At 46.6% G+C, this 26,553-nt stretch overlaps 1 protein-coding gene across 6 annotated transcripts in view; it reads right to left on the bottom strand.

The window, feature by feature from the left end:
- Window positions 1-26,553, bottom strand: part of prdm15 (PR domain containing 15) — a 72,558-nt gene that overhangs the window by 18,960 nt on the left and 27,045 nt on the right. For 4 of the 6 annotated variants that reach the window (XM_086007217.1, XM_086007221.1, XM_086007216.1 and 1 more), the window contains 9 exons: window positions 23,756-23,974; window positions 17,657-17,804; window positions 16,665-16,783; window positions 15,077-15,171; window positions 10,922-11,018; window positions 8,462-8,629; window positions 7,295-7,383; window positions 6,582-6,713; window positions 5,847-5,981 (listed from right to left, as the gene is read on the bottom strand). In XM_086007217.1, coding sequence (XP_085863343.1) covers window positions 5,847-5,981; window positions 6,582-6,713; window positions 7,295-7,383; window positions 8,462-8,629; window positions 10,922-11,018; window positions 15,077-15,171; window positions 16,665-16,783; window positions 17,657-17,804; window positions 23,756-23,974 — 1,202 coding nt within the window. The remainder of the gene's footprint in view (window positions 1-5,846; window positions 5,982-6,581; window positions 6,714-7,294; window positions 7,384-8,461; window positions 8,630-10,921; window positions 11,019-15,076; window positions 15,172-16,664; window positions 16,784-17,656; window positions 17,805-23,755; window positions 23,975-26,553) is intronic. The other 2 variants (XM_086007220.1, XM_086007218.1) reach the window with 2 other exon arrangements.

The following is a 26,553-nucleotide window of genomic DNA, read 5'->3' on the forward strand; positions in this document are numbered from 1 at the left end:
GCGAAAAGCCATAGGTTCAAGCCCGGGTCTCTGCTGAGCTAGCTGATGTCATAGGAACAGGAGGAGGCCATTCAGCCCCTCGAACCTGTTCCGCCATTCAATGAGATCATGGCTGATCTGTATCTTAACTCCATCTACCCGCCTTGGTTCCGCATCCCTTACTACCCTTTGCCTAACAAATATCTATCAATCTCCGTTTTGAAATTTTCAACGGACCCCCAGAGCCTCAGCAGCTTTTTGGGTGGGGGGGGGGGGGGGGCGGGGGGAAAGAGATTTCCACCAGCCTTTGGTGTGAGGAAAAGTCTTCCTGGCGTCACCCTGGCTCTAATTTTATGGTGATGCTTAAAATTAAAATTGCTCTAATTTTAAGGTGATGCCCCCCAAATGTTGCGTCAGTCGCGCATTTTTGAAGTGGTATCGGGCCCAACCATTCATGTAGCGTTGGGTGGGAGGGTAACATCAGCCAGTCTTCCCTACTTCTAATCATTATCCAAAGACCCTCTCTGCGGGAAGTACAGATATCGGGTGGGCGTAGGATTGAGTTTCACTGTGATGTTGCCCCTCGTCATCCCCACCCTTGGTGAAACTCATGGGGCGGGACTTGGCCTGCTGAGACGAGTTGGGGGCGGGACTGCTGCCTTCCAGATTCTAGTCCCGCCCCCAGCGACGTCCAATGCACAGACGCTATTTTCCCGATTGGCCTTGTTAAGCCCGCCCTGCGGGCTTGCTGGCCAACTAATGGAAAGCTGGTGTCAGATGACGTCAGTTGATGACGCTTCATCTGCCAGTTTTTTTTTTAAAGTGACATGAACCATTTATTTTTGACAGATGATTTGATAGTGTTTGACAGCATTGAGGTGCTGTCAAACACAGACAATCACTGTACAAAGGTGAGCCCTTGCACCCAGGCTCTCCAATGACTCTCTCCTTAGGATAAAACAGATGGCAACTGCAGGTGAGAGTACAGAAGCGATCTGTCACTTCTCCCAATGAGGTGAGGCCACAATGGAGTGTCCCATTGCATCCTTCACACCACCACTTCATCTATACAAAAACATTACAACAGGCCCACAGCACGCCTCACTTACCCTGGCGGGGTTCCCCGACGTCGGGAAGCCCGCAGTAGAAGTCTCAAAATGGGAAAAAGCCTCTTAACTGCCTGTTAACTACCTGTTAACAGGCAGTTATGTGGCTGTAATTCTCTTCCCGCCGCTAGGAGTTGGGTGATCTGCTCCTCCTGCGATATGTGGGAACTCAGGGACACTTCCTGTGTCCCTGACAACTACATGTGCAGGAAGTGCATCCAGCTGCAGCTACTGACAGACCGCATTGCGGCGCTGGAGCTGCGATTGGACACATACTGGAGCGTTCACGATGCTCAGGACAACGTGAATAGCACATTTACAGAGTTGGACACACCGCAGGTAGAGGTTGGACAGGAAGAAAGGGAACGGGTGACCAACAGGCAGAGTACTAGGCGCAGGCAGGTAGTGCGGGGGTCCCCTGTGGCCATCCCCCTCTCCAACAGATACACCACTTTGAGTACTGTTGGGGGGGATGGCTTATCAGAGGAAGGCAGCAGCAGCCAACTTCCTGGCACCAGGGGTGGCTCTGCTGCACAGAATGGGAGGAAAAAGAGGGGTAGAGCTATAGTAATAGGGGATTCAATTGTAAGGGGAATAGATAGGCGTTTCTGCGGCCGCAAACGAGACTCCAGGATGGTGTGTTGTCTCCCTGGTGCAAGGGTCAAGGATGTCTCCGAGCGACTCCAGAACATCTTGGAAGGGGAGGGTGAACAGCCAGTTGTCGTGGTGCATTTAGGCACCAACGATATAGGTAAAAAGCGGGATGAGGTCCTAAAAGCGGAGTATAGGGAGTTAGGAGATAAATTAAAAAACAGGACCTCAAAGGTAGTAATCTCAGGATTGCTACCAGTGCCACGTGCTAGTCAGAGTAGAAATAGAAGGATACTTCAGATGAATACGTGGCTAGAGGAATGGTGCCAGGGGGAGGGATTCAAGTTCCTGGGACATTGGAAGCGGTTCTGGGGGAGGTGGGACCAGTTCAAACCGGACGGTTTGCACCTGGGCAGGGCTGGAACCAATGTCCTAGGGGGAGTGTTTGCTAGTGCTGTGGGGGAGGGTTTAAACTAAAATGGCAGGGGATTGGGAACTTGAGCAGGGAGACAGAGGAAAGGGAAACAAGGATAAAAGCAAAAGATAGGAAGGAGAAAAACAAAAGTGGCAGTCAGAGAAGTCAACGGTTTAAATCAAACGTGGCCACAGTAAATAATAATTCTAATTGGTCTAAGAGCGTTAAAAAAACAAGCCTGAAGGCTTTGTGTCTTAATGCGAGGAGCATTTGTAATAAGGTGGATGAATTGGCTGCGCAAATAGAAGTAAACAAATACGATTTGGTTGGGATTACGGAAACGTGGCTCAAGGAGGGCCAGGACTGGGAACTCAACATCCAGGGGTATTCGATATTCAGGAAAGATAGGCAAAAAGGGAGGTGGGGTAGCATTACTGGTTAAAGAAGGGATTAACACAATTGTAATGAAGGATATTAGCTCTGATGAGGTGGAATCTGTATGGGTAGAATTGAGAAATACTAAGGGGAAAAAAACGTTAGTGGGAGTGGTTTATAGACCTACAAACAGTAAGGCGGAGGTTGGGGATGGCATTAAAAGAGAAATTAAAGAAGCGTGCAATAAGGGCACAGCAGTCATCATGGGTGACTTTAATCTACATATACATTGGGCCAACCAAATGAGTAACAATACTGTGGAGGAGGAATTCCTGGAGTGTTTACGGGATGGTTTCCTGGACCAATATGTCGAGGAACCAACCAGAGATCAGGCCATCTTAGACTGGGTATTGTGTAACGAGAAAGGATTAATTAGCAATCTTGTTGTAAGAGGCCCCTTGGGTCGGAGCGATCATAATATGATCGAATTCTTCATTAAGATGGAGAATGAAGTAGTTGACTCGGAGACTAGGGTCCTCAATTTAAATAAAGGAAACTATGATGGTCTGAGGAGCGAGTTGGGTAGGATTGATTGGGGAATGGCACTCAAAGGGTTGACGGTGGATAGGCAATGGCAAACATTCAAAGACCGAATGGATGAACTACAGAATTTGTTCATCCCAGTTTGGCATAAAATAAAACAAAAAAGGTGACCCAACCGTGGCTAACAAGGGAAATTAGGGATAGCATAAGGTCCAAGGAGGGGCATATAAATTGGCCAGGAAAAGCAATAATCCTGAGGATTGGGAGCAGTTTAGGATTCAACAAAGGAGGACAAAACGATTAATTAAGAAAGGGAAAATAGAATATGAGAGTAAGCTTGCAGAGAACATAAAAACTGACTGTAAAAGCTTTTATAGATATGTGAAGAGAAAAAGATTGGTGAAGTCAAGCGTAGGTCCCTTGCAGTCAGAATCGAGGGAATTTATAATGGGGAACAAAGAAATGGCAGACCAACTAAATACATATTTCGGTTCTGTCTTCACAAAGGAGGACACAAATAACCTCCCAGAGATGCCGGGGAACATAGGGTCTGATGAAAGGGTGGAACTGAAAGAAATCAGTATTTGTAGGGAAATGGTGTTAGGAAAATTGATGGGACTGAAGGCCGATAAATCCCCAGTGCCTGATAATCTACATCACAGGGTACATAAGGAAGTGGCCCTAGAAATAGTAGATGCATTGCTGGTCATCTTCCAGGGCGGTACCCATGGATTGGCGGGTAGCTAATGTTACTCCACTATTCAAAAAAGGTGGTAGAGAAAAGGCGGGGAATTATAGACCGGTAAGCTTGACATCGGTAGTGGGGAAAATGCTAGAGTCCATTATAAAAGATGTAATAGCAGAGCACTTGGAAAGCAGTGACTGAATCGGACAAAGTCAACATGGATTTACAAAAGGTAAATCATGCTTGACTAATCTACTGGAATTTTTTGAGGATGTAACTGGTAAAATAGATAAGGGAGAACCAGTGGATGTGGTGTATTTGGACTTTCAGAAGGCTTTCGATAAGGTCCCGCATAAGAGATTAGCGTGCAAAATTAAGGCACAGGGGATTGGGGGCAAGGTATTGACTTGGATAGAGAACTGGTTGGCGGACAGAAAGCAAAGAGTTGGAATAAACGGGTCGTTTTCCGAGTGGCAGGCAGTGACTAGTGGGGTACCGCAAGGATCAGTCCTAGGACCCCAGCTGTTCACAATATATATTAATGATCTGGACGAGGGAATTGGATGTAATATCTCCAAATTTGCAGACAACACACAGCTGGGGGGGAGGGTATGCTGTGAGGAGGATGTCGTGAAACTCCAGCACGATTTGGACAGGTTGGGTGATTGGGCAGAAACATGGCAAATGCACTATAATGTGGATAAATGTGAGGTTATCCACTTTGGTGGCAAAAACAGGAAGGCAGATTATTATTTGAATGGTAATAGATTGGGAGAAGGGGAAGTGCAAAGAGACCTGGGTGTTCTTGTACACCAGTTGCTGAAGGTAAGCATGCAGGTGCAGCAGGCGGTTAAGAAGGCAAATGGTATGTTGGCCTTCGTAGCAAGAGGGTTCGAGTACAAGAACAAGGATGTCTTGCTGCAGTTGTACAGGGCCTTGGTGAGACCACACCTTGAGTATTGTGTGCAGTTTTGGTCGCCTTACCTGAGGAAGGACGTTCTTGCCATGGAAGGAGTTCAGCGAAGATTCACCAGGCTGATACCTGGGATGGCAGGAATGACGTATGAGGAGAGATTGTGTCGATTGGGCTTATACTCACTGGAGTTTAGAAGATTGAGAGGGGATCTCATCGAAACCTATAAAATTCTGTCAGGCCTGGACAGACTAGATACAGGAAGGATGTTTCTGATGGCCGGGGAGTCCAGAACCAGGGGTCATAGTCTAAGGATAAGGGGTAAGCCATTTAGGACTGAAATGAGGAGGAATTTCTTCACCCAGAGAGTGGTGAACCTGTGGAATTCTCTGCCACAGAGGGCGGTGGAGGCCAGTTCATTAAGTATATTCAAGAAAGAGTTGGATATATTTCTTAAGGCTAAAGGGATCAAGGGATATGGGGAGAAGGCAGGGACCGGGTACTGAATTTGGATGATCAGCCATGATCTCATTGAATGGCGGAGCAGGCTCGAAGGGCCGAATGGCCTACTCCTGCTCCTATCTTCTATGTATCTATGGGTCCCTGTGCAAATCGGGGACCCAACTCCAGGGAAAATTAGTTGAAGGCAGGTTCGGGACCTGCTCCCATTCTTTTTGATTTTCCCAGCAGTCCCGCCTCCAGAGGGCTGGTAAAATCCAGCCCATGGTCTTGGCTGATACGTGAATACTGTCCACTTTGGCAAGACACAGGGAGGCTGGTCTGCACACTGGCCATAGCTTGCTGGCGGGGGGAGCTGCCCCCTTGCCAGCGGCTGCAGTTTTAATCCACAAAAGCGCCTGAAATCTATATTTATATATCGGAATTTATATATACAGCGGAAGGTACTTAGAGGAGAAAGAAAGCCAATTAACTCTGATTTACAAAGAAATCCAAACAGCAACAGAAAATACATTCCTGACAAAGGAGTCAGAATGTCTGTCATCTGTAACTGACCATAGCAATCACTTACAACAACAACCTGCATTTATATAGCACCTTTAACATAGTAAAACATCCCAAGGCGCTTCACAGGAATGATATCAAACAAAATTTGACCGAGCCACATAAGGAGATATTAGGACAGGTGACCAAATGCTTGGTCAAAGCGGTAGGTTTTAAGGAGCCTTTTAAAAGCCCGTCACTTAGGATTCTCAATGACAGAAAGAAAGAAACACTTACCTGGCATTTCTTGCAGCTGTATTTATGTGGAATGGGTTCCCCTGCTCCGTCAGAAGTGTCTTCCGTTTCCTCCGCCGTGATCCCAAGTTTGCTGATGAACTGCTCTCGTTGCTGCTCATTCATCAGCGGAATGTCCTGGACACGAGAGAAAGGAGAACGTCACACGGGGAAACTATCTCCCGGTGAATTACAGCGTCACTTCTGGGTACCGTACGATTCCCGCGCCTCTGTATAAACTTATTTATTTGGCTGCCATTTTGCTCGAAATGGCACTTTACTTTCGCGGTTTCGATTTTGGCAGAGCGGCACCGTACCGGCCTCCTGGCACACCCGCCACACGTTTACGTCTCCATCATCAGGTGCCGAGCAGACAGGGCCAGATACCCACGTAAAAGCAGCACTCTGCTTCTGCCACAGCTGCACACTTGCTCTTAAGAGAGAGCTGCATGTTTGCTGTTGGGAGGGTCGCAAGCTTTATCCGGAGGCAGAGCTGCGCGTTTGCCACGGGGAGATGTGCGGACCATTCAAAATTCCACACATGCACGGTTTTTCTATTTAAAAGCCAGCTCGCCGGCTGTGTGGGACCTGTAGAGCACGGCATGGCCGCACAGCTTATAGGGAACATTGTGCGTGGTCCCTTTAAAGTGGCTGTGCAGCAGCAGCTGGTGAGCGGCCTGCGCGGGACCTCCCGATTGGTGCATGGCCGGCCACCTTAGGGGGAACCTCTTATAATACCTTAAAATGGACGTGAGTGTGATCCCTCAGGACATCTACACGGTAGAATTTGCGCCCACAGATCTCACAGGTGTACTTCTTGTCCCCGTGTGTCAGCAAGTGCTTATTCATGTTGCTTCGACAGGAGAATACCTGCCAACAAAATGTAAAATGGGACACAGGTCATTTATATGAACGGGCACCGCGTTAAGACAAATACTTTCTTTCACCCTTTGAAATCATTCTATGCCCGTACACTAAATGGAAAATTCCAGCCCTGCCGTCTTATCGGATTGATTGTCACCCACTAGCCCCTCCCCACAACCAGAGGGAAAGGCAAGTCTGGGGAAGGGGCGACTTTATAATTCAAAGTACTCCCCCCCCGCACCTTTTACTTCATTGCGATTGTCTCTACCTGTGGGGCGCTCCAGAGACCAGCTGTATGTGTGGAACAGCACCCCAGAAAGGAGCAGTGCCTGCAGGAGAGGACGAGAGCGAATTGGGGAGAGGAAGAGTGAAAGAACAGAACGCAGAATTTAAGAATTGGGAGGGTGGGTCTGTGACGGCGGACGGATAGCCGAGGGGTGAGCATTATCCAGCATCACCCGGATAAAATTATTGGAAAAGAACAAATGGAAACGTTTGTTCATAAACACTGAGGGCAAACGAAATTTTTTTTTTTTTATATTCTCATATTGCTGTACTCGGTGTAAAGTGTCCATCACTGTTTGTACCTTTCCACAGACAGGACACCCCGACGGCTCCTTTTTGTACTTCACCATTCCGTTGGTCTCACTTTCATCTTTTTTCACACGTTTGCCACCTATTAAAAAAAAAAGATTTGGAAAAGTTAATTTAAGAAAAAGTGTGCCTTGCGCACAATACAAGTCAAACGTAGCAATGAAGCCCAAAGTGGCCAGTACACTAGTAATAATCCTATCGAATAAACAGAAGTGTCCAATGGTGAAAGTAAATAGTAAATTACTCCCACTAGTTGGTAAGTCAGTAGCGAGAAGGCATAAATTTCGGATTTGTACTAAATTCCTAAAATAAGCCAGCTCCTACATGCCCCCTTTTACAAGGGGGCAACTGCACAATGTGGACAGAGACTAGCCTGAATTTGGGAGATTTACCAAAGGAATAGCTTAACAGAATTAGTGTGAATGAGGCCCAATGCATACCAGTAGCCCGCCCAAGTTCCCGACCTTCTCCTCCCAAGTTTCTGACCTCCACCCCCCATGTTCCTGACCTTCTCCCTCCCCCGCACCCCCCCCCCAACCTCTAAAGGCTGTGGATGCTGGGGGACAATTGGAGCTTTCGAGACTGAGATGGATCGATTTTTGTTGGGTCAGGGTATCAAGGGATATGGAGCAAACGCAGGTGCCATAAATCGCAACTTCTGCAAGAAGTAACTCAGGAAGTACTACTGAACAGCCAGCTGAGGGCGCCGCCCGAGGAGTATAAATACTCAGGCGTGGGCCCAGCTTGGCCAGAGACAATCTGGAAACAGGAAGCTAGTGACTACTAACTAGACCTCCATGTTTTGTTACAAGTCGATTAAAGCCTTGCTTTATGTACAACCAAGTGCGTAGTGAGTCTTTATTACGTCAGCAGGTAAATGGAGTTGAGATACAGATCAGCCGTGATCTAACTGAATGTTGGAGTAGGTTCAAGGGGCTGAATGGCCTACTCCTGTACCTATGTTTCGGTTCCCGTACAATCTCACGCTAAATAGGATAAGGAGGAAACTTAGAATCGATTTACGTATTAAAACCATAAGGAAGTAACGCACACTTCTAGCATGTCCGCAATCGCTGGTGCTAACACCAGCAGAGCAATGCAACTGTCCTGTTTATCGTGAGCCCTGGAAAGCAGCGGGGACCTTTCACGCCACAGCGTACCTTCTGTGTGCCGCCTCTGGTGGTCCAGCATGACGTCCTTCCGGTAGAACATCTTTCCGCAGGTATCGCAGGAGAACTTCTTGTCTCCGTGTTTCTTCTTGTGTTTCGAGAGGTTACTGTTGGTTGAGAAGAACCTGAAGCACATGTCACACTGGAATGTTTTGTCGTCTAAAAGAAATAAATAAATAAAAACACACAAAAGATGCAAGAGAAAAGAAAAATTAGCCGCAAGACAGATTGCAGCACAGGCGGGTGTTCGCAATTATAGAATCATACAGCCCAGAAGCAGGCCATTCGGCCCATCGTGTCTGTGCCGTCTCTTTGAAAGAGCTATCTATCCAAATCGTCCCACTTCCCCATCTCTTTCCCCCAGCAATTTTTTCCCCTTCAAGTATTTATCTAATTCCCTTTTGAAAGGTACCACTGAATCTGCTTCCACCGCCCTTTCAGGCAGTGCATTCCAGATCAGAACAGCTCGCTGCGTAAAGAAAAAAATCCTCATCTCCCCATCAATTCTTTTAGCCAATTACCTTAAATTTGTGTTCTCTGGTTACTGAGTTAAGATAATTGGCAAAAGAACCAGAGGAGAGATGAGAAGTTATTTTACGCAGCGAGTTATGATGATCTGGAATGCGCTGCCTGAAAGGGTGGTGGAAGCAGATTCAATAGTAACTTTCAAAAGGGAATTGGATAAATAGCTGAAAGGGGAAAAATAAATCATCTGACAGACCACATAATGAAGAAGAAAGGAGAAGCCTCTTACGACTGGTAAATGAAACTGAGAAATGTTGTACTGAGCCATTTCGATCAAGAAGGCCACACGCTGAGTTCGCTGATCTCAGTTAAGGTAATATTGGAGGCCCTACATTTGGCCTCAGTACCCCTGCCTAGAACATGGAATTTAGGTGGGGCATAAGAAAAAAATTAAAAATCCGTCAATGTTCCAGCTCCTGATTGGTGAAAGAGGACAGGATCAGGATCAGCGGTGATGCCCTTGTGAGTGATCAGCCGGTGTGCACTTACCATTAACAAAATGGCCGCTTGATCAAGGACATCCTGCATGAGTCACCGCTTTCACAAAAGGGAAGCTAACCGAGGTGACATCTCTCAAGTCACCTCTTGTCCCTGCACTGGCTGTTTATAAATACAACCCATCGTGTGGAACATGAAGTGTCAGCAGGCTGGGCTCCCCGATGATCGGTCAGGTCGCTCCTCTCCAGGCCTCCGGATTACTAGTCCAGTAACGTGACCACTGCACTACCGCACCCCCTAAATGACTTTGTATTCTAAAGTAAGTAACCAGTAGTTTGATATTGCTAGTTTTTTGGGGTAATTTTGTATTGCTAGTATTTCTTGGCAGCTTTTCAGTAGTTTGTATTGGTAGGATTGTCAGTAATTCTTTATTACTATTTTTTCAGAAGTTTTGTATTGCTTGTTTTCTTGGTAGTTTTGGTATTACTAGTTCAGTAATCTTGTATTGCTCAATCGTTGCCTCAGAATATCAACAATTATAGAGTGCATTTAATGTAGCAAAACGTCCCAAGGTGCTTAACAAGAGTAATGTCAATAACAACATTTTTGACACCAAGCCACAGAAGATGATATCAGTACGGATGACCAAAAGCTTGGTTTTTAAGGAGCATCTTAAAGGAGAGAGAGGCAGAGAGGTTTAGGGAGGGAATTCCAGAGCTTGGGGCCCAGGCAGCTGAAAGCACGGCCGCCAGTGGTGGAGCGATGAAAATCGGGGATGCGCAAGAGGCCACAATTGGAGGAGCGCAGAGATCTCGGAGGGTTGTAGGGCTGGAGGAGGTTAGAGGGATAGGGAGGGGCGAGGCCATAGAGGGATTTGAAAACAAGGATGAGGATTTTAAAATTGAGGCGTTGTCGGATCGGGAGCCAGTGAAGGTCAGCGAGCACAGGGGTGATGGATTTTTAAGCATATAAGCTCCCTGTAATCCATGCGTATTTGACAACCTTGGGCAACACACTCTCTTCTTTCTTTACTTTGATGAATTTAATCTCAATGTGCCAACACAATGGCACGCAACTGGCCCAAGAGGTCAGTGAGAGAAGCCATTTAACATGCAGCACCAGTGCTGGGTGCCACAGAGGAGTCTGCAGGAGAATCCTTCAAAAAAAAAGTGGGAGTCTGTGGAAACCCAGCCACTGTAAGAAATGTAAAGGCGGGGCGGGGAGGTGTGCAACGCACGTTACATCCACAGGATTTCTCCCAGCTCCAAACCCCTCCATGGCTTTGTGACTAAACGCTGAGCTATACAGGCCCGGAAAATCCCAACTTCTCGTCCTGGTCCTGGCTCAGTCTGGGCAGCAAGTGAGCTGCAGTTGGCCTCAGCACCTCTGGGACAGGGACAGGCCAACACCAGTTTAACGGGAGTCAGAAAGTTTACAATGGGCGTGCCCAAAAAACAGGGCCGCTGCTTCCACTAACAGCAAATTTACCTCTTTTACCTGTTCGGCAGTTGTGAAACTCCAGCGCGGTCCTGATACGAAAAGCTTTTAGACACGTGGCACACTGGAACATGTAGATATCGTCCACCTGGGGAACAACAGCAGGGACTGTATAGTAACTGATATAACGTATAACTGGTACACAATGTGACCAGTGTATGGTATACAAACTGACACACATCATAATAACTGGTACACAATATCGTAACTAGCGCAATAAACTAGTATGTGGAATAACTAGTATAATAAAGTAGTATACAGTATAATTGGTGTAATAACTTGGTACATGGAATAAGGTGATATATGGTATAGCTAGAGTGTGGTATAATAATTGGCATAATAAACTGGATAATATCCAAAATCAACTGTATAATACAGGGGATAAAAGCTGCTCTATGGTATAACTATGGTATATAGTATCTGGTTGAAATGTAAACCAACAGGCTAGATCTTAAAGTGGAGTGTCTAGATAGTGTAAAAGCAAAATACTGCGGATGCTGGAAATCTGAAATAAAAACAGAAAATGCTGGAAACACTCAGCAGGTCGGGCAGTAACTGTGGAGAGAGAGAGAGAGAGAGAGAGAGAGAGAGAGAGAGAAAGAGTTAACGTTTCAGGTCGTTAACGTTTCCCTGCCTCTGTACTTGCTTAAAATCTGTTACATCTCTAACTTTTTCCAGTTCTGACGGAAGGTCACAGACCTGAAACATTAACTCTTTCTCTCACATGGTCGTAGCGGTTTGGTACAACTGAGTGGCTTGCTGGGCCATTTCAGAGGGTAGTTAAGAGTCAACCACATTGCTGTGGGTCTGGAGTCACGTATAGGCCAGACCGGGTAAGGACGGCAGATTTCCTTCTCTAAAGGACATTAGTGAACCAGTTGTGTTTTTACGACAATCCTGTAGTTTCACGGTCACCATTACTGCTTTTTAATTCCAGATTTATTTAATTAACTGAATTTAAATTCTCCAGATGCCCTGGTGGGATCTGAACTCACTTCTCCGGATTATTAGTCCAGGCCTCTGGATTACTAGTCCATAGTTACATAACCACTATGCTACTGTACCCCTTGCTGTGCACAATTGGCGGCCGCGTTTCCTACATTACAACAGTGACTACACTTCAAAAAGTACTTCATTGGCTGTAAAGAGCTTTGGGATGTCCCGAGGTCGTGAAATGCACTCCAGAAATGCAAATCTTTCTTTCTCCCTCAGTTTTCCATTCCTCATATAATCCAAGGGCTTTTACGATCCACCTGAACTACTTCCTGATTTACCTCATCTTCTCTCTTGCTCTTAGAGTTCTAGAGGCACAGAAGGAGGCCATTCAGCCCATCGAGTCCGTGCCGGCTCGCTGTAGCGCAATCCAGTCAGTCCCATTCCCCCGCTCTATCCCTGTAGCCCTGCAAGTTTATTTCCCTCGAGTGCCTATCCAGTCTCCCCTTGAAAACATTGAGTGTGTCTGCTTCCACCACTTCCGTCGGCAGCGAGTTCCAGGTCCTCACCACTCGCTGCGTAAAAAAGTTTTTCCTCACATCCCCCCGTATCTCTTGCCCAAAACCTTAAATCTGTGTCCCCTAGTCCTTGTACCATCAACTAGTGGGAACAGCCTTTCCCCGTCTAGCCTATCCAAACCCATCATAATCTTGTACACCTCTATCAAATCACCCCACAACCTCCTTTGCTCTAATGAAAACAAATCCAGCTTCTCCAACCTGTCCTTGTAGCTAAGATCCCCCATCCCTGGAACCATTCTGGTAAATATCCTCTGCACCCTCTCAAGGGCCTTCACATTCTTCCTAAAGTGTGGTGACCAGAACTGGACGCAATACTCCAGTTGTGGCCTAACAAGCCTAATAAAGGTTCAGCATAACTTCTCTACTTTTGTACTCAATGGCCTAGAAATTGGGTATAGCCCCGCTTGAGGCATTAGAACTGGCGCTGTGCAAAGTTTATAGCCAGACGAAACTTATCGCCGCCTGGCGCGATATTGGGTTGCATCGCCCCTAAAGGGGATTGAGGCGCGAATTCAGGCGCTACACGGGACTCCTAAGGCGCTAATCTTCCGGCGCAACCCAATATCGGAGCAGACGGGCGCAGCGCAGGTGCTCTCTATTACTGATGACCACGAGACTTCCAGGCGCCGGCCAGCTCTTAAAGGGGTGGGTCAGTCAGCTTCAGCATCCACACTCTGCACCTTGCAGGCCTCAGAATCGGCGCAGGCCCTTCTCTGGCGCTAAAAACTTGGACCAGATGGAGAAGGTGAGACAGAGAGCAGAGCGCTTCACCAATGAGGCTCTGGAGCAATTGGTGGCCGCAGTGGAGCGCCGGCGAGATGTTCTCTACCCAAACAATGGCACGAGGCCGAATCATAAGGACTACCGACGAGCTTGGAGGGATGTATGCCAGAGGGTCAACTCCAGCAGCATGGTGACCAGGAGCCCTGTCCAATGCAGAAAGAAATTCAACGACCTCACTCAGGTCGTGAGGGTGAGTGTTATTTCTGCAAACTTCTGCATCTCTTCATTTGCACCTGACTTTATGGCTACAGGGTGGGCTGTGCCCCATTGGCCATCTGCCAGCAAGCACCCATGGCCCTTTCTGGGCACACACATGCACATTTGACTCAAGGCGTCATGTAAGGGCTCTTGCACCATGGGTGGCATGAGATGATCACTCAGGGCATCGTGTAACATAACTTCCCCTCCTTTCCCCTGCAGTCCAAGCTGGCGAGGATTGGCAAAGACCAGCTTCGCACCGGTGGAGGACCTCCACAAGTGGTCCCTCTCATGGATCTCGAGGAGAGAGAGTCCACCAGATTCTTGGAGGACGTCTGAGTGGTCCTGTAACCACTGCAGCTACCGACCCCATTGTCGACAGCGATGGTAAGGTTCTCACCTCTTACAACTGTCTCCTTCCACTTGTTCCCCCCGCCAGCATGCTTTCTCACTGTGGACCCATGTCATAGCCTTGCCGCAATCTGGCATCCCTTGCTGCCAAGCTGTCCTTTTGCTAAAGCCACTCTTCCACCTCCCTGCTTTCAGATGCTGCATCACCAGCTCGGGAGCCGGGCCCTCAAGCTGCCAGTGCCAGTGCCTCCGAAGGCTCAATGAGAAAATTACTGTCCAACAGAAGGTCAGCAACTCTCTCCAGCAACGATCAGAATGGCCAGGCCAAATGGCTGCAGCTTTTATACTAGTGCTGTCCCCTTTAAATAGCGGCCCCCCCCCACCCCCACGAGTCCGAGAAGGGCCTGGGAACGCTCCATCCAACTGTCACTAATAGCGCCAGGCGAAAAGGTTGCGGGCGCCACCGAATATCCGGTTCGGGGCGCCAAAAAGGCGTTGCACACTGAAATGACGTCATGATCTGCCTGCGCCCGCGGGCGAGCGAAAAGAGTTAGCGCCGGCGCTAAAAGGATACTCAATATGGGAGGTGGCGCTATATTCACTGCGCCCGCCCGAAAATTGGGTAACGCCCCAATTCTTGGGCTCTTTAGGCGCTAATCGCTGGCGCTACCAACCTAATTTCTAGGCCAATGTCTCTATTTATGAAGCCAAAGATCCCATATGCTTTGCGAACCACTCTCTCGATATGTCCCCCCACCCTCAAGGCCCTATGCACATTAACACCCAGGTCCCTCTGTCCCTGCACACTCTTTAAAACTGTGCCATTAAGTGTATATTGCCTCGCCCTGTTCCTTCTGCCAAAATGCATCACCTCACACTTCTCTGTATTAAATTCCAGCTGCCACTTGTCTGCCCATTCTGCTAGCCTTTCTATGTCCTGTTGCAGTTGATTGGTATCATCACCACTGTTTGCCACACCCCCAAGTTTGGTGTCATTGGCAAATTTAGAAAGTCTACTCTGTATTCCAGTATCCAGGTCATTTATATATATCTTCTCAACATTGGTGGTGACCTTCATCGAGGTTTCAGAATCAGGAACAAAAGCCTCACAGTGGGCGGTTACAAAGCACATTACGAGAGATCCAAGAGGGCCGCTGGATGTCCTCTCGCTACGCTGCACGGCACAGGGATGGGGGAGGGAAGCGTTGAGTTTCTGCCCAGCTGACTGCAGTAAAAGTTGCTTACTTTAGTGTAGCAATTTCAATAAAGGGGCAATCCACCTCAGTGATTCAGTTCTCACCTCATTCCTGCTGTGCTTATAGGAGACGTGTTGTTTCAGACTCTCCTTCCGGCTAAATTCTTTCTCGCACTCTTCACATTTGTAAAGTTTATCACCTGTGGCCAGAGGAGAATCAAACAAACAGGTCAATAATGTCGTTACCCTGCTATTAAAGGGGCAGTCCAGCATGGGTTGGTAAAGCATCAGCAATGGTACAGGGGAAACTCAATGGGTCTCTACCCATTCGTGATCCGACAGGAAGAGCTCAATGACTCAGTGTTTGTCAGAGATCGTACAGAAGGAACTCAATGGCTCAATACCCAGCCATTATTGTAGAGCTAATCTTAATGAGTCAATTCCCCTACGTGATGGTATAGAAAGAACTCAATGGGTCAGTACGGAACGGTGATGCGAGGTGGAATTCAGTTAAGTATATGACGGGCACTGTAGAGGGAATTTTACCCTGCATCTAACACTTGTTAAATGTGATCTTAAAATGGTAATATAGAGAGAACTTTGTTCCACATTTAACCCTCGCTATATCTGACCTAGACTGAAGTATAGGGAGCCTAACTCGTGCCATACCTGACCTGGGGACATACGAGAAGGCAGTGCAGATGGAGTCTCGCTCTGTATCTAACCCATGTTATAGCTGACCTGGGAGTGCTTTATGAGGCAACGTGGAGAGAACCATGTTCTGTGTCTAAGCCACGCTCTATCAGATCCAGGGGTGCTTTAAGTGGCAGTGTAGAGGGAAAAGTACTCTTCTGTGGGCATTGGATGAGGTCAAGACCGGGTTCCTCCTCCTCCAATGAAATAGTTTATTGGCACTCATTGTCTAGGAGCAGACATGAAGAATCACCACTAGCGCAAGGTACCAGTGAGCAGCCAAGTGCCCTGGTGCCACACCCCAGCAAGGGGCACCACCCCCTGTGTCAGCTGTGGCTCAGTGGGCAACACTCTCGCCTCTCAGCCAGAAGGTTGTGGGTTCAAGTTCCACTCCAGACAACGGAGCACAAAAATCTAGGCTGACACTCCATTGCGGTGCTGAGGGAGTGCTGCACTGTCGGAGGTGCCGTCTTTCGGATCAGACGTTAAACTGAAGCTCCGTCTGCCCTTTCAGGTGGACGTAAAAGATCCCCGGGCACTATTTCGAAGAGGAGCAGGGGAGATATCACTGGTGTCCTGGCTAATATATATCCCCCAATCAACATCACAAACAGATTATCTGGTCATTATCACATTGCTGTTTGTGGGAGCTTGCTGTGTACAAATTGGCAGCCGTGTTTCCTACTTTACAACAGTGGCTCCACTTCAAAAAGTACTTCATTGGCTGTAAAGCGCTTTGGGACGTCCGATGGTCATGAAAGGCGCTACATAAATGCAAGCCTGTCTTTTTTCCACAAAGTTAGCAAAAGTTTTTTTATATATAACAAGTGGGGAAAAAGCATTTGGTATTTATATTTGCACCCCCTGGTCAGATATAACACGGTGTTTACATTTATAAAGAATATACATCACACAGGGGTCATGTTACTGCCCCCGAGAACGGCCTCGAGCATTTGCTTGTTTTAAGTAACAGGGCTTGATGTTAAAGCAGTGGCGTTACCATGGGAACGGATATGTCTTTTTAAGTTGCTGCTGTTGTTGAAGAACTTGTTGCAGAGGTAGCACTGATAGACTCGCTGGTCACCCAGACGTCTCAACATCTTCCTGCGCGTGTCGGGCCTGTGGGATGGTACAAGAGTACGCCTTAAACCCAACTGCATTACACTGCTCATAAAGGCATCTTTTCACAAAAGCACAAGATAGATATGGATTAAGAAATGCTATTTGTCTTGCCCCAGCTCATTCACAGAAGCACATCGAATTCACAACACAGAAACAAGTCCAGCTAGTCCACGTTGGTGTTTATAGGACCAGGAGGAGGCCATTCAGCCCCCTGAGCCTGTTTTGCCATTCAATGAGATTATGGCTGATCTGTATCTCAACTACATCCACCCGCCTTTGGCTCCATATCCCTTAATACCCTTGGCTGGCAAAAATCTATCAATGAATCTATTAATTAAGCTCGCATCTACTGCTTTTTGTGGGAGAGAGTTCCACACTTCTACCACCCTTTGCATGAAGAAGTGCTTCCTAACTGCTCTCCTGAATGGCCTGGCTCTGATTTTAAGGTTACGTCCCCTTGTCCTGGACTCCCCCACCAATGTTCCCTGTAAGCGGCGCTTTGTTCTGCGCGGCCCGTTTCTTTTACTGCGCAGTCCCTTTAAATTTCCGTGCCTGCGCCGTACTTACAATGGAAAAGCCGGTGAGCGGCCTGCGCGGGGCCTTTCCCATTACTGCGCAGTCGGGCAGCTTAGAGGAAGCATTGCTCCCCCCACCCCCATGTAGCCCCACCTACATGACCAGTAGTCCTAATCCCATGTACCTGCCCTTTTTCCTATATCCCCAGAAAATCTTTCCATCACAGAAGAAATTATAATCACATCCAAGACGAGGGGACAATTTTGGTGGTGCGCAGGCTGCTGGTAGGAAGAGGGGTGGGGGAGGGGGGCAGGGGAAGTAAAGAGACGGTGGACAAATAAATAAAATTTTCACCTCCTTGGGACTTGCCTCAAGTTGGGACGTACGTGACGGCCATTTCGTAACATTTTCCCAGGATTTAACACTTCACCCAATTTTCCTTCACGTGCAGGTGCTTCCAAAGGTACAGCTGTTAAAGGAGTTTTCACAACACTCTCAGACACTGCAAGAAAATACAGGAAAAAGAATTAGAGAAAGGGCAGTGCAATAGGTTTTAACGCCATCATTTCCCCTGTTGGGACCCAGATTCTACTCTTGCTGAGAGAGACAGAATCATAGAACAGTACAGAAGGAGGCCATTCGACCCATCGAGTCTGCGCCGGCTCTTTCGAAGAGCAATCCAGTTAGTCCCACTCCCCCGCTCTTTCCCCATATTTGTGTAATTTTTTCTTCAAGTATTTATCCAATTGCTTTTGAAGGCTACTAGGGTTGCAAAGGGGTGGAAAGTTTCCGGTAAATTTCTGGAAATTTTCCACGGGAAGTTTAGCTTGGGAATTTTGCCCAAAAAAGCACATGCTAGCATAATATTGTTTTTTTTGTATTTCTTTTTTTTCCCCACAGGTCCTCTCTTAAAATTACTAACAGAGATGGAATCTTAATTATTAAGGAATTTCTTAATCAATATATGTTTATCTTCTTACTTGGCTTGTTTTAATAATTACAAGTTTTGTATGTGACTGTGAACAAATGTGTCCTGATTGGTTGGATGAGTGGATGAGCGATTAGCTCCCTCTATTTGTAATATTTGCATATCAAATTGTGATTGGCCTGCAGGCATCTGTAAGACTGCTATAGTTTTTTTAAGATCCAGGTTAGGGGTCCTGAGGGAAGTCATTTTGTTTTCTGCTGATGTTGTGATGATGCAGTAAGTAAATCAGACTTTATACCAAATAAACCAGTTACTTGTTGAACTCTGTTGTCCTTCAATTTAAAATATACAAAATAATACACTATTGGTGATGTAGCGTCATGTGTTTACAGGTCATGCTTCCATCACATGGAGCATCAGCAAAAATGTACTCACCCTGTTGCAATCGTGCTGATTGACCGCAGTTCGACACAGAGATGAATGCCCTTTATTTCTCTGCATAGAACAATGCCACGTTTACCGTCGGATGTGTGGAAGCATTTTACCCCAGGCATTAAGGATGGAAAGACTGTGTACATGTGCAAACACTGTAGAAAGCCATATGTAAAGAATGCCACAAAGATGCAGCAGCATTTATCCAAATGCAACAACTTCACTCAAAGCTCACAGCAGTCAGCCCAGAGTTCCTCTGCTTCCATTCAAGAAGATGATGGTTCTCATTCAGCATCAGGCTCCTTATCATCAGCAACTCCTGGCCCACTTGGAAGGTTCTTTGATACAATGGATAACCATAGCCAGAAGAATGCAGATGAGTGCCTTGCTCGAGCTGTATATGCAACAGGCTCACCCCTCATGCTCACAGCCAATGTGTACTGGAAGAGATTTTTCAATGTTATTCGCCCTGCATACTGTCCTCCCACCAGACATGCTTTGTCTACTTATTTGCTGGAGGCTGAGTATAACAGAGTCCAAGGAAAGCTCAAAGAAACGATAGCAATGGCAGACTGTGGTGCAGTTATCTCAGATGGGTGGTCAAATGTACGAGGGGCGGGCATCATAAACTACATCGTCTCCACTCCTCTCCCAGTGTTCTTCAAGTGCACAGACACGAAGGACAACAGACACACAGGCACATACATTGCTGATGAGCTGAAAGCGGTCATCAACGATCTTGGACCACAAAAGGTCTTTGCAGTAGTTACTGACAATGCTGCGAATATGAAGGCTGTTTGGGCTCAAGTGGAGGAGGCCGACCCTCATATTACGTCTATTGGGTGCGCAGCTCATGGGCTTAACCTGCTCCTCAAGGACATCATGGGTTTGAGAACCATGGAAGCACTGTACAAGAGAGCCAAGCAAGTTGTTAAGTATGTCAGGGGAAAACAGGTAGTTGCAGCAACCTACAACTCCAAGCAAATGACAAAGAACAAGAACACCACACTGAAGCTGCCCAACAACACTAGATGGGGTGGTGTTGTCATAATGTACAACAGCCTTCTGGAGGGTAAGGAGTCGCTGCAAGAAATGGCAATATCCCAGTCTGGGGATATGGAAACCACCATCAAGAAAATACTGCTGGATGATGTGTTTTGGGAGAGAGTGGTTAGCAGCCTTAAACTACTCTCACCAGTAGCATCTGCAATTGCTCAGATTGAAGGAGATGACGCTGTCTTGTCAGATGTTCTCAGGCTTTTTACGGATTTAAAAGAACAAATCAGCATTGCCCTACCCACATCCCTGCTGCTCAAAGCAGAGGAGAAGGCAATTGTTCAATTCATACAGACGCGTCAAGAATTTTGTGTCAAGCCGATTCATGCTGCAGCATACATGCTGGACCCAAAGCATGTTGGGAGACCAATACTTTCTGGAGAACAGATCAACAGCACTAACAGTGTGATTTCTACCCTCTCACACCATCTCAATCTGGATGTGGGCAAAGTTCTGGGAAGTCTGGCAAAGTTCTCTACCAAGCAAGGTCTTTGGAATGGGGATGGGATATGGGAATCATGCAAACATATCAGTGCACATACCTGGTGGAAGGGACTTTGTGCATCTGAGGCCCTGTCACCCATTGCATCGGTGATACTCCAAATCCCACCTTCATCAGCGGCCTCTGAACGAAACTGGTCACTTTTTGGGAATACGCATACAAAGGTGCGCAACAGGCTGACTAACAAGAGAGTGGAGAAACTGGTGGCTATCTGGGCGAACCTACAACTTATTGAGCCAGATACAGAAGTGTCCATCACACAGCTAGACAGTGACACAGAGGAGGAAGTGGACACGTCAGAGCCAGAGTCAGAGAATCAGGAGGAGCAATGAGGAGTAGAAGACTCAGAAGACTCATGAGTAGAAGACTCAAAGGGACAAAATAAGGACAAATTACAGGCTAAATAAGCTGACGCTCTTTTTATTTTATTTTAGATGGGTCTTTTTTGTGGGGGTTCAATAAAGTTCAAAATTATAACCTAAATAAAGTTTTGAAAGCCTGTTTTTATTTGTATGGAACAGTATGTCTATTTTGACGACAAAGATAATATAAGGGTCAGAGACAAAAACCATCAGTGTGCAAAAAAACTCAAAATTCCCATAAATTCCCAAAGTTCCCATAAATTCCCGAAAATTCCCATGGAAAGTTTCCTCTTTTAAAAATTCCCAGAATTTTGCAACCCTAAAGGCTACTATTGAATCTGTATCCACCACCCTATCAGGCAGTGCATTCCAAATCCTAACCACTCGCTGGGTAAAAAGGTTTTTCCTCATGTCGCCTCTGGTTCTTTTACCAATCACCTTAAATCTGTGTCCTCTGGTTAGTGACCCTTCAGCCATTGGAAACAGTTTCTCTTTATTTACTCTACCTAAACCCTTCATGATTTTAAACACCTCTATCAAATCTAAACTTAGCCTTCTCTGCTCTAAGGAGAACAATCCCAGCTTCTGCAGTCTATCCACGTAACTGTATTCCCTCATCCCTGGAACCATTCTAGTAAATCACTTCTCTACCCTCTCCAAAGCCTTCACTTCCTTCCTAAAGTGCAGTGCCTAAAATTGGACACAATACTCCAGCTGAAGCCAAACTAGTGTTTCAAATAGGTTTAGACACAATTATAAATATAGATATATTATTATAGCCAGGTTAAGGTGAAGGCAGGCCCATTTGGTCTCCCCTTTCCAAAATAACAAGCCTGCCATCGCTGCGTTAACATCCACCTGAACGTTAGGTGTCAGCTGTGGCTGCGTGAGGTTGGGGGTTCAAGTCCCAGTCCAGAGACTTGAGCACATAATCTAGGCTGACACTCCAGTGCAGTGCTGAGGGAGTGCTGCACTGTCGGAGGTGCCGTCTTTCGGATGAGATGTTAAACCGAGGACCCGTCTGCCCCCTCAGGTGGGCGTAAAAGATCCCACGGCGCTATTTCAAAGAAAAGCAGGGGAGCTCTCCCAGTGTTCTGAGAAATATTTGTCTCCCAACCAACATCACTAAAACAAATTATCAAGTTATTTATCACATTGCTGTTAGTGGGACCATGCTGTGCACAAATTGGCTTGTGGCATTTCCCTACATTACAACAGTTAACTGCATTTCAAAAGTACTTCATTGGCTGTGAAGCGCTTTGGGACGTTTGAGGTTGTGAAAGGTGCTCTAGAAATGCACGTTCTTTCTTTTTATTAGGATAGGATGAGTACTGATGGGCCAAATTATCTTTTCATATGTGCTTGGTACCTACATACGTTAGTATGTAATGCTGCCTAATGAGAAAGCATCGCTCCCTCAACATTGCACTTGAATTTAAACTGAATGATGTGTTCAATTCCTGTAGTAGGGCACGAACCTTCTGACTCGGAGGCAAAAATGCTGCCCAACGAGTCAGGTCGATACTCAGACTGCAGGAAGAACACCTCGCACTGACAGCTGCAAAACAGAACATTTCTGGACTTTTATCAAATCTGCTTTTCAGATGCAGAAATCCACAACAGCAAACTGTTCTTGACTTGACCACCAATAGGAAATAGCTCAGCAATCTCACTGAAGAGACACTACAATTATGGGAAAGGATAACGCGGATTCAAGCAACAATACACTTGAAAGGTTGCGGCTGAGGCACATTGTTCAGCCGTGTAGAGGGAGCTCTACGCTGTGTCTAATTAGTGTCTTATCTGAATTTGGAATTTCTGACGCAATCAGCGATAAAACAAGAAGGGAGTTGTGGTAGAAGATTAGCCATGATCCTATTGAATGGCGGAGCAGGCTCGAAGGGCTGAATGCCCTACGCTCTTGCTCCTTATGTTCTTATTTGAGGGAAATACATTCCCAACAATCACAGCATCTCAAAAAGTAAGAGTGCCAAAAAACTGGAAACTATGGCCTAGAAATTCGGTGGGCTGCGCCACCAGTTTGCGCCCAAAGAGGGCACTCAGTGGCTTTAGCGCCACTGGCCACACCTCCCGCGATATTTAGCGGGGCGCTAATGGCGGCGTTAGCCTGTAGCGCTGCGCCGCCACCGATGACGTCATCGGTGTGCGCAGCGCCCCGCTCCCACCCCGATGACCATATTTGGTCGCGCCCGCCTCTTTAACGCCGGTCGCAAATCGCGACCGGTTCACAGGGGCCTACCTGTGGCGGTAGTGGCGCTAGTGAAGGTGGAGGTGCGGGGCGGCCGCCTGCCAGCACCTCCGTCCCCGGCCTCCTAAACCACCCCCCCCCCCCTCGCGGCATTGCCGGCTGTTTCCCGAGAGCCCGGCACTTCTCCTTGGTGCCGGGCTCATTTGCCGGCACTCGCGAGCGGGGATCGCGCTGTTGCAGGCACCTCCCCCTTAACAGTGGGAGGAAGGCCTGCAGTACCGCAGCGTGCCGTGCCGCAGCGTGTGGCGCTGCGGCCCTTAGCGCGCCGATATTCAGGGTGAGCGCCCCAAGCGGGGCGCGGGGAGCCTCGAGTAGCGGCCCGCTTCCATTTGGGGCGCAGAAACTGAATATCGGGATGGCGCAAGTGGCTCCGCTCGCAGCGGTAATTCCGGCGCCCAGGCGAGTTTGGCGCCCCAAACGGCGCCCAACTGAATTTTTAGCCCTATCTGTTTATAATCTATATATGTTACTAAAAATCTTACACACTTTCTTGTCTGCACCACTTGACTTCTTGTCACATTTTAGTCACATTGTCAACTTTTTCCCCCATTATAAATTCCTCTCTCCATTTTTATAATGGGTTCAGCCAGTGTAAATGCGATACTTGGGTTACACAGTCTGGCCACCGGGTTCTCACAAATTGCTTTCTGAAAATTATTTTCTCAGTAACTGAAATTTCTAATGTCCAAAAGGTACAAACAATTTTTTTTTTTTTTTTAAATCAGAAAGTTACAAATTCCACAATAACATGATTACATTTATCCGCAAAATTGTCGTTTGCGTTTTTCAATGCCACCATTTAGATAGATATATACGTATGTATATATATCTCAATTAGGGCCCCCCCCACCCCAGTCCAAACTGCTTTCTTTCTACAAGAACCACCAAGAGCCGAAGTCCAAACCTGCGGCCTGATTCCGATCCGGGGGCAATGGCTCGGGCTCGTCCCTGCATAGCTTCGGCTTCCGAGGCCTTCTGGTCCTCGTCTTCTGCTCCGGATTTGGGGCAACTTCGACGATGGGCGGGCAGTCAGAGGGGAGAGGGCCCACGACTTTATCGGGAGCCGAATCTTTCGTGGGCGGAGACATTCCGTGGACCTGCTCCAAGTGACTCATCAGATGGTCTGCAGGAATCGAGATTATATATATATTTTAAAATACTATCTTTAAACAAGGAACAACAATGCCCGCAGCCAAAGTAGAGCGAGCGGTGAATACGCCATCATCTGTCATAGAGGTGTGGTTAAAAAAAAAAGCCACGAATGCTGGAAATCTGAAACAGGAACTGAAAATGCTGGGAAGGTACAGCAGGTCCGTCAGCATCTGTAGCATTAACATTTTGATTCAACACCTGCTGAGGTAGATTTTAAACTCTGTGCAACTTTCCCGATTTTTTAATTTCCCGCGACATCGCGAGAGATGGGAGCGATGTAAAACAGGCGGCCGATTTGCCATTACCCGTTCTACACTTTCGCACAGTCAAAGTCTACCCCGCTGTTTTTTTTTCAAGCATTTTCCGTTTTGTCCCAGTTTCAAACATTATTTTCAGAGTGAATACCCAGAAGTCAATCCCAGGAATTGATCATTTTTTATGTAAAATCATAGAATGATACAGCACAGGAGGCGGCCATTCGGCCCATCGTGCCTGTGGTAGCTCTTTGGTAGAGCTCTCCAATTCGTCCCACTCCTCCGCTCTTTCCCCATAGCCCTGCAATTTTTTTCTTTTCAATTATTTATAGAATTCCCTTTTGAAAGTTACTACTTCCACCGTCCTTTTAGGCAGTGCATTCCAGATCACAACTCGCTGCGTAAATTTTTTCCTCCCTCATGTCACCTCTGGTTCTTTTGCCAATCACCTTAAATCTGTGTTTTCTGGTTACCGACCCTTCTGCCACTGGATACAGTTTCTCCTTATTTACTCCAGCTAAACCGTTCATTAATTTGAATCAAATCTCCCCTTAACCTTCTCTGCTCCAAGGAGAACAACCCCAGCTTCTCCACATAACAAAAATCCCTCATCCTTGGTACCATTCCAGTAAATCTCTTCTGCACCTTCTCTAAGGCCTTGACATCTTTCCTAAAGTGTGGTGACCAGAATTAATCGCAATACTCCAGCTGAGGCCTAACCAGTGTTTTATAAAGGTTTAGCATCACTTCCTTGCTTTTGTACTCTATGCCTCTACTAATAAAGTCAAGGATCACATGTGCTTTTTTAACAGCTTTCTCAACTTGTCCTGCCACCTTCAAAGATTTGTGTACAAACACCCCAAGGTCTCTGTTCTTGCACCCCCTTCAAAATTGTACCATTTAGTTTATATTGCCTCTCCTCATTCTTCCTACCAAAATGCATCACTTCACACTTCTCTGCGTTAAATTTTACTGCCATGTGTCTGCACATTTCACCAGAGCAGTGGTCCCAATACCGACACCTGGGGAACACCACTGTATATTTTCCTTCAGTATGGAGACCAACCATTCACCACTACTCTCTGCTTTCTGTCCCTTAGACACTTTTGTATCCATGCTGCTACTGTCCCTTTAATCCCATGGGCTTTAATTTTGCTATTACTAACAAGTCCTTTAAGTGGTACTTTATCAAACATCTTTTGAAAGTCCATATACACATTAACCGCGTTACTCTCATCAACCCTGTTACTTCATCCAAGAACTGAATCAAGTTAGTCAAACATGATATGCCTTTAACAAATCTGTGCTGACTTTCATTTATTAGCCCATACTTTTCCAAGTGCCAATTCATTTTCTCCTGGATTATTGTTTCTAAAATTTCCCCACCACCGACGTTAGGCTGACTGGCCTGGAATTGCCGGGTTTATCCCTTTCCCCTTTTTTGAACGAGGTGTAACATTTACAATCCTCCAGTCATTTGGCTATATCCAAGCAGGATTGGAAGATTGTGGCCAGAGCCTCCGCAATTTCCACCCGTACTTCCCTCAGTAACCAAGGATGCATCCCATCTGAGCCGGGTGACTTTTCTACTTTGAGGACTGCCAACCTTTTAAGTGCCCCCTCTTTATCTATTTTTATCCTATCCAATATCGCTACTGCCTCCTCCTTTACTGCTATGTTGGTACCATCCTCTTCTCCAGTGAAGACAGATGCAAAGTACTCATTTAGTACCTCAGCCAATCCCTCTGCCTCTACAAGAATATCTCCTTTTTGGTCCCCAATAGGCTTTACTCTTCCTTTAACTCCTCTTTTATTATTTATCTATACATATAAAACAGTATGTCTCTCTGTCTGTCTGTCTGTCCGGCTATACAATCAAAAGTTATAGAGCGTACCTACACATGTGTTATAGCAAAAGAAAGCTCATCATTAGGGGACTCTTGTAGGTGTATTTACTTTTTGGTCGGACAAAAATTGTTCGCACATTATACAAAAAACCTTCAAAATTCCACTCATTATCCACTCATTAGCATTGACTGACGTCAAGGTCGACCAATCCTGTGCCGTCATGATTGACCAATCCTACAGTTCAGTCACCTGATGGTTGACCAATCAGTGTGTGTGGGCGGGACTAATCGTTTTCATATCAGGGATCTGTCAGCCATTATACAGCAGCCAGGGCAGCTAAAACCTTTGGTAATCCAGGTCAGTTTCTTTTAAAAAAAAAAATAAGATTTACCAAAAATGTTTTATAAGTACTTTAACTTTCATCTTTGAAGGTATTAAAAGCTAGAAA

Source organism: Somniosus microcephalus, chromosome 14 (assembly GCF_052327205.1).
Source record: "Somniosus microcephalus isolate GS21.2 chromosome 14, FLI_Smic_1.0, whole genome shotgun sequence".
In the NCBI taxonomy this organism is placed as follows: Eukaryota; Metazoa; Chordata; class Chondrichthyes; order Squaliformes; family Somniosidae; genus Somniosus; species Somniosus microcephalus.